The 15,244-nt window shown below is 35.5% G+C and overlaps 1 protein-coding gene across 1 annotated transcript; it reads left to right on the forward strand.

Annotated features, from left to right (window-relative positions):
• Positions 1 to 3,381: 3,381 nt before the first annotated feature.
• LOC104912791 (probable E3 ubiquitin-protein ligase HERC1) lies at positions 3,382 to 15,244 on the forward strand. Its single transcript, XM_031555289.1, has 13 exons — positions 3,382 to 3,670; positions 4,270 to 4,485; positions 4,586 to 4,706; positions 5,669 to 5,906; positions 6,868 to 7,061; positions 8,359 to 8,514; positions 8,830 to 8,936; positions 9,171 to 9,281; positions 9,362 to 9,538; positions 10,404 to 10,643; positions 10,841 to 10,924; positions 11,455 to 11,975; positions 14,118 to 15,244. Exons 1-13 carry the CDS (start codon positions 3,611 to 3,613, stop codon positions 14,947 to 14,949), a joined length of 3,057 nt encoding a protein of 1,018 aa, XP_031411149.1. The 5' UTR covers positions 3,382 to 3,610; the 3' UTR covers positions 14,950 to 15,244.

The raw sequence follows: 15,244 nt of genomic DNA on the forward strand, positions 1-15,244 counted from the left end.
TTTTTTTTTCATTAAACTTTGCTGTGTGATGTATTGAGGTACTGGTTGCGATGAACGGGATCGTGTAAGTCTAAAGTCAGTGTAATATGAGGAAAAGATATTATGATGAGTATGTTGTCTCCTGTTTCAAATGTCTGCTTTTGTCTTCTGATTCTTGTGTGGTGTGTAGTGTATTTACTCCTTTTTGGCCAGTTGAGCCCCAGAAAAAAGAAGAGCTTCAAGCAAGTACCTGATGGCATGTTTATTTTTTCCTCTATAGCTTCCCTACATGTTTTATGTTTTATGGACTGTGTATTGCAGCTGTGCCACATTCATGTCGAAAACTCATTTTACAAGCTGGCTTTCAAGGACAAGTAAACTTGTTTTGTTTTCTTTTTACTGTAAGCTTAAAGATTACTCTTACATGCAATTCTATTCATGTGATTGTAGAGGCTTATACAAGTCCTAAGCTGCAATCAATTCTGTGTGATGGATGTTGCACAGAATGTAGCTGAGGTACAATACAAACATACTTTGAATCTTCTATTGATACTTAACATCTTCAAGAAAAAACACAGTGTAAATTTTAGATTTCTTCTAATTCTTAAATATTTTGAGGTATAAGCATATACTTTGACTTTGAAATTGTAACTGAAATTATAAAGATTTAGACAGTTTCAGTTGTTTTGCATTTAGTCTCTGACTCATAATCCTTGGATATCTCTCCTAATTTGAAAGTTTAAAATTGTTTTACATTTAAATGTTCTTACCTTTGGTACTAAAATGATTTACTAAGACCTTTATTTTTTTCAAATATGAGATAGTTTAATTGTCTATTAATATATAAGTGGTGATCTTATTTTAGAAATTCTTTTAATATCAAAACTAAATTTTCTTCTGATGTTCAGCTGATATGTGAAATGATATCTTCCAAAGATTGATTTAAGGCATTGGAATTGGCTTTTTGTTTCATTACAAATCCTTTGATTCTCTGCTGTGCTTCAAAGTGGCATGACACAGCACAGGACAGGTAGAGGACAGGGGAACTAATGTTGTTTTGGAATGCTTTAACCTCTACTGCTGTGGAAAGACTGCAGAGCCTAAGGAGTCTTTTGAAATAGTTGTTGATATATAGGCAACATTTATATATGTGGTAGTAATCAGGGTTGTGCTTACTGCAGGAAATCTCAGGTTTCAATTTGCCTCTTCCTGGGCCTTGTTCACATGTCATATGCTAGGAGACTCTTAGATGAAAACTGTATTTCAGTGCCCATTTATACTGTCCTTTATATCTCGTGTTCCTCACTTGACTCTTTAGCATATAACTTAGTTTTTAATGGACAGCTTTAAAACGAATACAGGAGTGAGTATTAAAATCAGGGTGAGACGATATTTGTCTTTGTGTTTTTTAATGTAGTGACCAGGTATAAGTTATAAAATTGAGTAAGAGAGTTTCCTTAAAATTCTCTGATATTAAACATGACAAAACAGGTAGTTCTTTGGAAGCCAGGTAATATTACTGTGTTGCAGAAACCAGCAGAAATTAGGAAATTGAATTTCACTTTGAAAAGTAACGTTTAAAATAAACATTTTATTATCTATGTATTATTGTTTGTGCACATATTTTTGCAAAATACTCTATTAGGTCAAATTTTCCTAAGTACTGTGATGGTTCTTTCTGAGGCCATTGCAGTTTGCTTAGTAGCAGGTATATGGAATGCTGTATAAATGCACATGGACACTATTTACAGAAAAGGTAATGGGATGTAGAAAGGTTTTCATAATTTCTGGACCTAGCAGTTAAATTTTTTTGCCAACTAATAGGAGATTAGCTCCCTAATTTATAAAGGGAAAGCAGATTTCCACAGTGTTTTGTATTTGTAATTTGTTGTGGGAAGGTGATGTTCAGGTGCAGAAAAATGGCCTTTTGCCTTGCCTCATGAAAAATGATGGTGGAGAGTGGTTGGTAACAACATTGTCTTAAGTTCAAAAAGCTGTGTGTCTGTATTCGTAGTTCCTGTGAGCAGCTGCTCTCAGAGCTACTGCAAGTAAAAATTGTTTAGCAAGAGGTCCTGACACGAATATCAGCTGTTAACATTGGAACTCTTCCTAATTGAGGAAAGAGGGCTTTCAAAAGATGAGTGTCATGAATTTGTGTGACTTTTTCCTGAAAACGGAGGTTTAAGAATGTTCAAACCTTGTACCTTGCAGGCAGATTTTTAAAAACTTAAGTGTCTAATGTAGGTTTGTGTGAGTACTGTGAATGGATTGTCTTTCTCCAAGCAATATCTGAAATACACTGTGCACAGGAGTCATTAATATTATGTATTTAAGGTAATTCAAACTGGATGTTCAAAGTCAGTTTAGATGTGCTTTGGTTTACATATAGGTCTCAAGACATTACCTATCTATGCAGGTGGAAAGTTTTTTTGATCAGAGTCTGTTCTCCTGTAATATCCAGCTCCAACTCAGTGTTTACAGAAGCAATAAAATACCAATATATGTGTTGATATAAGTAAGAAATATATATATATTATTTTTAAACTGATATATACAGTTAATTGCTGATGAAAGTATGACTTCATTGGCATTGCATTCATTTGTGGCAGAGATGCAGTCTAGCAAAATGCTTTTGGAGGTGAGATTATATATATGATGATAAATAAGTTCCAGTGCTGCAGGTAACTGACGGTCACTTAGGGGAGTATATTTAAAAGAGTGAAGGTAAAGTTTTCAATAGTGTAATGACATGCTGGTGTAATACAAAAGTTTAAAACATAAATTTGTGGAATTGTCAGATGAGTAAGATGAAGTTTTAATACATGCTGTAGATAGTAATTTGATGTACATGCTTATCAAAGAATCAGAAAAAAAAAATTAAATGTTCTCCATGAATTTTCCTTGGTTTACTTGCCCTTCTGCACTCAGGAGTTCTGCAGATATTTCATTCAGTAAATAACATTGTGCTTTTTCAAAACTATAGAACACATGACTTGATTAAAACAAAGAATAAATATGTTTTTATTTTACAATTAGACTTTAAATATACAGAGTGCACTATTTCTTTTGTAGCAGATCTTTTCTTTACTATTTTCTCATTTAGCTGCAAAGCGTTTTTTTTTCCAGCGTTCGAGCTTTCACTTGAGCAGTTCAAGTGGCTTCTGTCTTTTTGTTCTCTCACTTGGCAATTTGTTGCAATACTGCTTGACATAATTAAAAGAAATACAGCCTTTCCTGTTGGGCAGTTGCTGTAAATTTAAATCAAGTGTTTTGCTCTAAGTTGCTTAATGCATGGTATGATTAATCATGGATATCCATTTTCCACCTATAAGAATAGCAGCAGTTCAGTCTTTAGCTACTGTCATAATGTGTTGGCTAGTAAATTGGAATTTATGAGGTTTTATTATGTATATGTTTAGGAGCAATACACAGTCAAGTGGAACCTTTAACTGACTCGTGGGCTCGACTGAAGCACAGCAGAGATTGGTTGTACACTTCCTCCTACTCATTTATTGAGTCCGATTTTGATCTCTCAAGATCTCTTGGAGTTCATACTTTGATTGAAAATGTTGTCAGCTTTGTAAGTGGAGATGTAGGAAACTCTCCAGGATTTAAGGAACCAGAGGAAAGTATGTCCACCAGTCCGCAGGCATCAATAATTGCAATGGAGCAGCAGCAGTTGAGGGCTGAGGTAAGTTTCAATTTAAAATCTTTTCTTATTTATTGTATATTTGAATTTTACAGATTTTTAAAAACATTTTCCAAATTCTGTCTTAGAGTTTTTTCCTGTTTTTCTTCTAAAATGTCTTAACTGAATCTGGGAACTTTATATTAAGCTCTAAAATGGAAAGTAAAGGATCCACTTAGACTTTTTTTTTCATTTTGTTCTTTAAATCTCAGACTTGAATTTCAGAGGAGCAGGGAGGTTATCCTGTATCTGCTGCATGCAGTATTGATATGGTTAGAACTTACAGCGTAGGCTTTGAAATTAAACTGACTGTGTAGTTGCATGTAAACTGCTTCCCTTATATGAAGCTTTCTATGTAGCTTATTTGTGCTGACTAGATTAGGCCAATTGCTTGATTACTCAGAAATTAAAAGGGATGCTGACAAGGAGAATTTTTCTTGAAAATGTAAAAATGTACTTCTTTCTTGTGATTCGTCAGAAACATGGATGCTGTCAGAAAGTGTCCACAGCTACATCATTCACTCTTGCTCATGGCTGAAGATGATCTGATTTCTAAGGATGCTTACTGTTTAATTTCATCTTTTGATTGTGTTTACTTCTAGCTTCGTCTGGAAGCTCTTCATCAAATCTTAGTGCTTCTGTCAGGGATGGAGGAAAAAGGCAGTGTGGCATTAATGGGAAGTCATCAGGGGCCAGGATTTCAGTCATCTTCGTTGCTAACTTCTGTTAGATTACAGTTTCTTGCTGGATGCTTTGGTTTGGGCACAGTAGGACATGCAGGTGCCAAAGGAGAGAGTGTAAGACTGCATCACTACCAGGTATGTATTTGAATTGTTTTTTTTTTTGTTTGTTTGTTTGTTTCAGTAACTGGGTGATAAAAGTGTTATTAGTACTTACAGCATTTTTTGTTTGAGCCAGGATGGTATCAGAGCAGCTAAGAGAAGTATTCAGATTGAAATTCAGGTGGCTGTGCACAAAATTTACCAGCAGTTGTCTGCTACCTTGGAAAGAGCTCTGCAAGCTAATAAGCATCACATAGGTAAGTGAAAGCAAGATTGGTAAAATGTGTCCTCTGTTATGTGGTACAACATATTCTAAGTGTAACAGAGCATACTTCGATATTAGCTGCCAGAATTCACAGATAAAGTATCAGGCTAATAACTTCTCTGAAGAGAGAGAATATTTTTAACCTTTTCTGTCTTAATTTTCTTCAAGTGTCAGCCCTTTTTGTTTTAAGGCTTTTAAGTACTGTAAGCCTTCCAATTCCTGGGAGCTACATATTTATGTTCCGATTTCTTTGTCATTTCAAATAATTTTTTAGGTTTTCCAGACATCCGTTTTTGGAAGTGATTAAGAATCTCCAAACCTTTATTCTTCATTCGGTTGCGATTTTTTTTAAACCTACACTCAAAGAACAGGACATAGGGCATGTTTTTGAAATCCCCCTCTCCTGTCCTTTACCAAGATATTCCTGTGTGCTTCTGTCCTTAAGAGATAGCTGGAATTCTGCAACTCTGTGTCTTTGTACTTGTATTGAATGAGATCTTCAGTACGGAAGAGAGTTGCATAGTTTGCTTTGTTGATAAAGCTTAATGGACATACATACTTGAATTATTTCATTGGCATCACTTACAGTTAAATGCAACTGAGATAAATTCCTTGAGAATCAGCCTGAAGTACAAGCAGCAAATTGAGTGTTTCACATGCTTATCCTTATCTTAGAGAGAAGAGGCTGGTCTCTTTAGAGATTTTGTATCAGAAATTTTACATCACAAGCTAGGTCTGTAGGATGTTTTTCTTTGGACATCCTTGACATAGTGTGCACTGATTGAAAGAGGCTGTGCTGGTACACAGTGAAGTCTACCTCAAAGCATGCGTTAACAGCAGCTCTTTACTCAGTAATTTAATTTGTTATATTTTCTTAAAACTAATCTACTATTGTTTGTCTTAGTATTCTTTCTATAAACAGATTGCTAATTAAAAACTATATTTCAATCTTAGAAGCACAGCAGCGTCTTCTGTTGGTAACAGTCTTTGCTCTAAGCGTGCACTATCAGCCCATTGATGTCTCCTTGGCTATTTCTACTGGTTTGCTAAATGTACTATCACAGCTGTGTGGCACAGACACCATGTTAGGACAACCATTACAGTTGCTGCCCAAAACTGGTATTTCTCAGCTCAGCACAGCTTTGAAAGTAGCCAGTACAAGACTACTTCAGATCCTTGCTATCACCACAGGGTAAGTATTGATTGCTCCTTTATTCTCAGAAAATGTAATTTTCTGGCTTTTCAGCACTCTTTTGGAGTAATTTTTTTTTTTTTTACATGAGTTTTTTTTAGAGCATTAAGTATTGTTCAGAAGCATGTAAGTTAAAAAAGTATAGTTACATTATTCATATGAAAGATGCACATAAGGCTGATAAATATTTTGAATTGTGGGTGAGACATTAGAATCAAAACGCTTGGAACTTTACAGTGTCTAAGTATTGCCTTGCAGTATTCCCCCTTTTTGAAGTTTGATTTTATGTCTAGGTCTGTTAAGTTAATATGAAGAGGCTTTATGTAATATTCATTTGTGTAAAAGCAATACCAATAATAATGTGGTAGGAGTTCTTCAGAGCTGTACATAATGCTTCTACTCAGAGCACAAGCCAGTTTTCTGGGGAGTGCTGGTCTCTGCTAGATAAGGGAACAACATCCAAAAATCTGCCAACACTTAAATATTTGCAGTTTAACTCTGTAAAGGGAGGAAAAAAAAAAAAGGAGAAAGTATTGCCTCTTTAGAGTATGAGTATTATTTAGTATAGGATATATGCACCTTCAGTGTTCGTACAAAGGAGTACACTTTTTTGCTAATTCTGTTAGGTAAGAAAAAAGACAAAATGCCTTCATATTTGGAAATTTCAGGGGACTACACATAATGAACTAAGTTGCTTTTTTTCCCCTGGAAATACTGGAAAAATATTCTTTGACTCTAAAGAATGGACAATTTTAAAGTGTCTTAAAAGTGAGGCTCATGTAAGAGTAATCTGCCAAACTTGTGTAGGATGAAGCAAAGTAACCTGCTGCAATTAAATAGATTAGAATTAGTGCTGTGTTAGCCCTGTGTTCACTTCCACTGAGTTTATAGTTGTCTTTGTTATAGTTCTTTTCATCAGTTCTCAAATATTCTTTGTTTCTACTTTATTGTGTGTTTATAGAACCTATGCTGACAAATTGAGCCCAAAGGTGGTCCAGTCATTGCTGGATTTATTATGCAGTCAGCTAAAAAACTTGTTATCACAAGCTGGGGTGATGCTTATGGCTTCATTTGGAGAAGAGGAAGTTGAGGAGCATGAAGCAGATTCAAAAAAGGCAGATTCAAATGGGGAGAATGAAAAGAGAGACTTCAGAGGTAATTATCTTGCATAATTTCTGTTACAGTTTTAACGCACTAAGTGCTGAAGCCCTCACTCTGCTGTACTGTACTATTGTTGGGCCATTCTTAACTCTGTAGATTAGGTTAAAATATAATCAAGTAACTTTATGCTCACATTAGATTTATCAATCAATGTAAAGGTAGGAATAAGTAGAGAATAAGAATTACTCCATTCAGTCTGTAATTAGAAGAGGATCACTTTTTCTCTGAAAATGAATTAATTGCTGGTTTTATTTTTCAGTGTGGTCAAAGAAATTCCCTTCTCTGAGTTTTGAGCTGCAAATAAACGTAGTATAATTCACACAGTTGTTGCATCTGCTCTGTACTGGGCAGAGTGTTGTTTTCAAAGGTCTGCTAGAAGAGATGTTCTGAAACCTAAAAGTCCTTACATGGTTTACAATCCCTTAATAAACATTTTTCATTTCTGTGGAAATATCGTGATATATTCGAAGAAATTTTTTGGTGCATCTCTGCTGCTGGTTGTGGTTACAGCTGTCTTTCCTTCTCAGTAATTGGATGGCTGATGAATTCCTAAGATAATTGTCATAATTAGTTCATTAACAAGTTAGCTTATAAGGCCTTCTGTTTTGCAGACATTTCCTTGTAAAAATAGCTGCTCCTTTAAAATGAATTGAGGCATGAGGGAGTGTAGTGTTTTGCATCAAAATCTCAGAAAATGAAAAACATAGCTATTGCTAACAAAATGCAATAATGAAATGTTTTATATACTGGTATATTCATAAAGAAAATGCAATAACTGATGATTATATTTTTACTTTTGGATCTGTTTGTTGCCAATATCAAGCACTACTAATATTTTAGCAGCTCAAGTTTCTGATAGATGTCAGATGGTTACTTTTATGTTTAAGTTGCTTGGCTCCATATTAACTATATAGAGCTTGCAAATACTGAGGTGTTCTATAACCCCACACTTTTGGTAAGATATATATATACAACAATTTATTGTACAGTTGTTTATAAACCTTAGTTTTCCAAAGCACTCGTGTTCCATCGCTACACAAATATCACACGGTGCATTGTTGTTTTTTTTTCCCAAATGCTTGTTAGTCCATATAGCATAGCCTAGCAATATTAGTTGTCCAACCTGCCCAATCCTTTCTGGATTCCTTACTCTCAAAAACTGATAACATTACAAAACTCAGCTACAAATGTCTGTTTTAATATTTTTTTCAACTTTGGTTTTAGCAATATGTTATATGCAGATACTGTTTAAGAATGGGTGTAAATTAAAACTTTTAATTTAACTTTATAGCTGCCCTCCGTAAGCAACACGCAGCAGAGCTGCACTTGGGAGACTTCCTTGTTTTCTTGCGTAGAGTCGTCTCTTCAAAAGCAATTCAGTCAAAAATGGCATCTCCAAAGTGGACGGAAGTACTTCTTAACATTGCTTCTCAGAAGTGTTGCTCAGGTAGGAGTTTCTCAAAATGTGATTAATGTTTATACTTGCAGTTCCTGAAAACAAATCCTGTTTGATCATATATTGTACACTGATTTTAGCTCTTCAACCTCAGTAGATGTATGCATGTCATACTTAGGAAAATTGTGCATTTAATCATTTATAGAATCATAGAATGGCCTGGATTGGAAAGGACCATAATGATCACCTAGTTTCAACCCCCCTGCTATGTGCAGGGATGCCATTGGAGGCATGCAAGTCATATCGTAGGTGCGTGTCTGATGCAGAAGTCACTTGTAGATTATTAACATACTCTTCCATCTTCAGGAGTTCCCTTGGTTGGAAATTTGAGGACTAGACTTCTTGCACTTCATGTACTAGAAGCTGTATTACCTGCTTGTGAATCTGGCGTTGAAGATGATCAAATGGCTCAGGTCTTTATATTTTCCTATAACCTTTTTCACTTGTTTCTTCAGAAAGTCTCATTAGAGTTGTAAATGCTTCATAGATTTGCTCAGAATCCAAATCAGATGCGGCTCATTGTAGATACTTGCTTATCTAGGAGCTCTAAATATTTTTTACATTTATACTTAAGAAGCAAAATAAAATGCTATTTGTTGACCTCATCTTGGATTTAGAATGATCTGAATTATTTTCTGATATTCCAGGTTGTTGAACGATTATTCTCGCTTCTGTCTGACTGCATGTGGGAGACTCCTATAGCTCAAGCTAAGCATGCAATTCAAATAAAGGAGAAAGAACAAGAAATGAAGCTGCAGGTAATTATGGTTTGCTTCCTCTTCTGTTTGAATGCGACTAAGTTACATTTATTACAGATGTTTTGTCCTGTTTCTGATAGAAGCAAGGAGAGTCTGAAGATGAAGATGAAAATCTTCCCATACAGGAAGTGTCCTTTGACCCTGAGAAAGCGCAGTGCTGCATAGTGGAGAACGGGCAGATTCTGACTCATGGAAGTGGAGGTAAAGGATATGGATTGGCATCAACTGGAGTCACTTCAGGATGTTACCAGTGGAAGGTAGGTTGAATGAAAGTGTATTTCTTTTCTTACCTTGTTATAGAAATATACTGTAATTTATAAATAGTAGCTAACTATGATTTTTAGGTTATGACAGCATCTTTGCATAAATTACATTTTCAATCCAAAGGGAAGAATTTGTGTCTGGTCTTCAGCACTACTGTTCAGAGTAAATTTTCAGCTGATTTTTCAGTACACAGGTTGGAGGCATTGATTACATGCTGAGTGTTTGTAGAAGTGCTGGTACATGTTCCTCAGATCCATAGTTAAAAATGGATGTGATAGTCTTGAAATACTTACTTTCTGAACTATGTAGATTTTGACTTTTTTCCTTTGGAGAAATATTTGAGAAGATGTTTTGTTCTATTGCAAAAAGCTTGTCTGATGAGATTAGCCTTTGATTATATCATCTGAATGGTTTATTCAGAAATACAAATAAATATGCAGTTGTAGTCAGTATTGTCTTTAAGCATAAGGCTTCTAATTTTTTTTTACTTGAATCTACATAAGTCACTTGCTGTGAACGTGAAGAGTAAAGTTTGTTTATTTCAGTAATATTGTTCTTGCTTACATGCCAACTTCTGTGTTTTCCGAGTCAGAAAAAAAATCTTGTATTTTTTTTTTCAGGTAGTTCTTTTCATTAATATCAGGTCAAATTTAAATGACTTATTAATGACTACCCTTATACACCAATACATCCTTTTAGAAATAGAATGTGATTTTAGCTGATTAATTTTTTTTTATTATTTATTAAATGCTTGTGAGTAATATGGCTATAAGTACTAATTAATACGTGTAAGGCAAATTCTCGTTGCTTTGTTTTTTTACAATGTGTATTCTGACTTTTTTTTTATCTGCCTTTTAGTTCTACATTGTAAAGGAGAATCGAGGCAATGAAGGCACATGTGTTGGTGTTTCTCGCTGGCCAGTACACGATTTTAACCATCGCACTACCTCAGATATGTGGCTGTATAGAGCCTACAGTGGTAACCTTTATCACAATGGAGAGCAAACTTTGACTCTGTCCAGCTTTACTCAAGGAGATTTCATCACATGTGTATTAGATATGGAAGCAAGAACTATTTCCTTTGGTAAAAATGGAGAGGTATTTGTTTCTTTCTGATTGTATTTGGTTTGGTTTGGTTTTTGACTGTTGCTTTTTTTAATAGTAATTTGGCATATAGAGCTATTTTATATAAAGCTAAACATAATGGTTAAGATAAGAATTTAACTTTGTCATGTTTTCACTGGTTAAAGTGTTCTAAGTTTCTGGTTTTGTTTTTGTTTATTTGTTTTACCTAGGAGCCCAAACTAGCTTTTGAAGATGTGGATGCCGCAGAATTATATCCTTGTGTTATGTTCTATAGCAGTAATCCAGGAGAAAAGGTAACATAAATGTTCATCTGCATTGGTCCCAAGTCTGTGCTTTCCCTAGTCTGTGTCAATGGATGTAGAAGGGATTTTTTGGGGAATGAGGATTGTTGGCAGTTGACAAATACTGAGAATGTCAGTGTTGATTCATTTTGTTTTAAGAAATGAACAGCATTACATTATTTGCACACTATCTAGACTTTTCCCACATGTCCTACCATAAAAATAAAATGTATTTCCCTACCTACAATTGATTTACACACCATTAGATCAGCACATAAAATCACAACCCATAGAAACTACAGATAATATAGTGTTAGCAATTCCAGATATTCTGAGATGTGAATCCTATGTGGGAAAGTGCTAACTGTTAAAATTTCGGTATCTTTGAATTTATAAGAAAGCAGTGTTGAGATTGGAATTCTTAGAGTACCTCACCAAAAAAAAAAAGATAATGCTATTCGTTTTTCTATTCATCAAGTCTCTTGTTTTAAAATAAGTTCCTGTGTAGATTAAAAAGATAACTGCTGTCTTTAAACACTTAGGTGAAAATCTGTGATATGCAGATGCGTGGTACACCGAGAGATTTGCTACCTGGTGACCCCATCTGTAGTCCTGTTGCTGCAGTGCTGGCAGAAGCCACCATCCAACTCATTCGTATCCTTCATCGCACAGACCGTTGGACACACTGCATCAATAAAAAAATGATGGAAAGGCTGAATAAAATCAAAACGTGTCTTAAAGAAGCAGGTCAAAAGCTGAAGAAAAGTCGCTCAATTCAAAGTCGAGAAGAGAATGAGATGAGAGAGGAGAAAGAAAATAAGGAGGAGGAGAAGGGCAAGCATAATAGACATGGTCTGGCAGACCTTTCAGAATTGCAGCTGAAGATGCTGTGTGTGGAAGTGTGGCCTGTTTTAGCAGTAATTGGTGGAGTTGATGCTGGACTTAGAGTTGGAGGTCGATGTGTACACAAGCAAACTGGACGTCATGCCACGTTACTTGGAGTAGTGAAGGAAGGCAGTACATCTGCTAAGGTCCAGTGGGATGAAGCAGAGATTACTATCAGGTACAGTATGCTCATTTCCTACACTTTTCAAGATCTAGTGGTGTTTTGTGTTCAATAATCTTCAAAAGTAACGTACATCTTACATTGGAGTCATGTTGACCAGTTGTTTTAAGCTTAAACTTTAAAATAATGCAGCCAAAATTGCATTTTCAGAACAAACAAATATGGGTTAAATTTCAACATTATCTAATAATAAAATGCTTGGTATCTCAAATATATTTTAATAGCTTAGAATTGATTGGCATCACTAGAGTTCTTAGTTTTGGGCTCAAGGTTTCAGAGTTGGAATGGGACCAACCTGCCAGTTTTCCCAAATTCATAATTAACATTGCTTGTTTTTAAGTATGTATTGCCCTCCTAATTTCCTGTAACCTCTGGCTTATGGATATACAGAAGGTTTTTACTTGGGGAAATTGCTCACTTTTGTTGTAAATGGTGAATCTGATTCTGAATAGAGTCATGGTTTGATTTATCGGAGTTAAGAACAGATCTCTTCATTGCAGTGAATTTTCATTCTTAGGGGAGCACAAGTTGCTCTGCTCTGTGGGGCTTATGGATGAGTCAAAGTCATGAAGTGGGAAGGTTCTCTTTTTTTAATGGTGGGTGGATGGGGCTACTCAAATCAGTGCTGCCTTGAAGCAGCACTTATTCATTTTGACCTGCCTTAGAAAGCTAAAGGAATGCCCTGTATTTGATGTTGACCCACTGGAGCTGTTGCATAGAGGATCTTGAGATCTTGGAGAGAAAGCTGGAAGGAGATGATTCTTTTTCCACCTTTCTTGCAAGAAAGTTCACTTTCAAAGGGAGGGCACTTGGAAGGAAGCTGTGAAATGAAGCTAGAGTCTTCTGTAGGCTCAGTGGTGTTCTCATAGGAATTGCTTGTGGTTTTCGAGTGGAAGGATTGGCTTCACTAAAATCCTAGTATTCTTCAGGCTACAGTTAAACTTTAATCTTGTGGAGAAATTGAGTAGTAATAATTTCTTTTGCCATCAGTTAAAATTACATTTCGAAACAATTGAGATCAGGTCACCTCTTGAAACTTTTGCAACATTATGCCTATTTTGTCGTTATGCAAAAGCTGTTGTTGCTTTAATTAAATATGCCGAAGTGCAGTTAATTACTGAATTAAATTACTGAATTAAATTCCAGATATAAATGCCCATTTGGCATATGACCTTAAAGTAAGTGTAATCTTAAAGTAATTTCAAATCCTACTTAAGTGAAGTGATGCAGCTCTTGACTGTAGACAACGGTAATTCTTTGAATTAAGTTCAGAATGTGCTTCCATAATTAGAATCAGAATAAAACTTTTTTTTCAGTTTTAAAGTAGACTTTTACCTTATGAAAGGGTGAAACATTTTGGAGAGGTAATTAAAGGAAGATGTAAAAATCCTCTGTCTACTGGATGCATAGGAAAATGAAATGGAAAACAGAAGATGTAGGGAAAATACAGGCTAATGAATTTTTATCCTGCTTATGGTGAAAAGTAGTCAAGTATAACTCCTAAATATAACAAAGGTTTCACTGAATACGGCTTATCTAAGTAGTCATCCATTATCTGTCTGTTGGGTTTCCTGACCTATGTTTAGAAAGTCACTGTTCTCTCTGGGGGGTCTGTCTTGACATAAACAGGGACAGAATTATCACAAGCTATCAGCTACGTGCTCCTTCCAATAATTTGAACAAGAACGTGCAATCAGTGTGCAATCAGTCAAAACTACTACTTAATGCTTAAGAAAAAATCAGTTTTTTATATTTAACCTTTTATTCCTGTTCACAAATTCAGCTTAGATGTGAGAATAAAATTTAATGTAGGGTAAATTATCTTAGAAGTCCGTTTTATAGTTTGAAATAATACAGAAGGATTCTCTGTCAGCACTAATTGATAGCTTCTGTGATGCTTCTGGATTTTAATGGTTGTTGTTGAAAACCTGTGCATTTTGTTGCCTTTGCTCTGATATCATATCTCCCCATTTTCTGATCATAACCTCATTTTCCCCCATTTACATTTAATTTTTAGAATTGGTTCATTTATTTCATTAAACGTATTTTACATCTTACTTTGCCGACATTATTTCCTGTACTTTCCTCCTGTCTCTCCCTCACTTGCTTTTTCCTGTGTCATTCTGATCTTTATTAAAGCTTCCCAACTTTTTGGTCGCCTAGTGATACTCCACTGTATAATCTGGAGCCCTGTGAGCCACTGCCTTTTGACGTTGCAAGATTTCGTGGACTGACAGCTACTGTGTTGCTGGACCTTACCTATCTGACTGGCATCCATGAAGATATGGGAAAACAAAGCGCCAAGAGACACGAGAAAAAACACAGACATGAATCTGAAGATAAAGGTGAAATGGAGCAGAAAATGGAGGGCGATGCTGGAGCAGATACACGATCAGCACTAAGTGCCGATGATAACAAAGGACATAGCACTGCAAGCTCTAAATCAGAAAATGAAATCGCTTCCTTTTCCCTAGAACCATCAACATTAGGGATGGAATCCCAACACCAGCCTGCTGAAGGAAGAAAAAAGAATCATGAACATTCTCCAAGAAGTCATGATATAGTTCAGTCGGAAATCAGAGCCGTACAGCTGTCTTATCTTTATCTTGGTGCTATGAAGTCACTTAGTGTTCTTCTTAGTTGCAGTAAATATGCTGAGCTACTGTTAATACCAAAAGTCCTGGCAGAAAATGGTCACAACTCAGACTGTGCTAGTTCTCCCGTTGTTCACGAAGATGTGGAGATGCGTGCTGCCCTGCAGTTCCTGATGCGACACATGGTGAAGCGAGCAGTCATGCGCTCACCTATTAAAAGAGCCTTAGGACTGGCAGATTTGGAGCGAGCACAAGCCATGATCTACAAGTTAGTGGTTCATGGATTGCTGGAGGATCAGTTTGGTGGCAGACTTAAACAAGGTACATTTTCAAAATTATTCAAGTATAGTGCTAAACTATTGAGTATTTGTATTTAAATGGTTAGAAACAATAATGATACAAATGACTTAATATTGTAATTTTGTAGTGGCTATACTTTGGAGAAATTTTACAGAGGCTTTTTAATTGCTTTTTGGATACAGCACTGATTGGGTTTTTTTGCGTTTTTTCAGTTCCTTATTTTAATAAAAAGTAAATACAAATCAGTAAATCAGAACTGTAGCCTCTTCCTAATTTTTCTTTATGCTTTTGAAAAATGAGCAGTTCTGTATATACTTGTTGGAAGAATTAGTTTATCACACAAGGATTGCAAAGTTCACTGTTGTAAAAAAA

This window comes from Meleagris gallopavo, chromosome 12 (assembly GCF_000146605.3).
Source record: "Meleagris gallopavo isolate NT-WF06-2002-E0010 breed Aviagen turkey brand Nicholas breeding stock chromosome 12, Turkey_5.1, whole genome shotgun sequence".
NCBI lineage: Eukaryota > Metazoa > Chordata > Aves > Galliformes > Phasianidae > Meleagris > Meleagris gallopavo.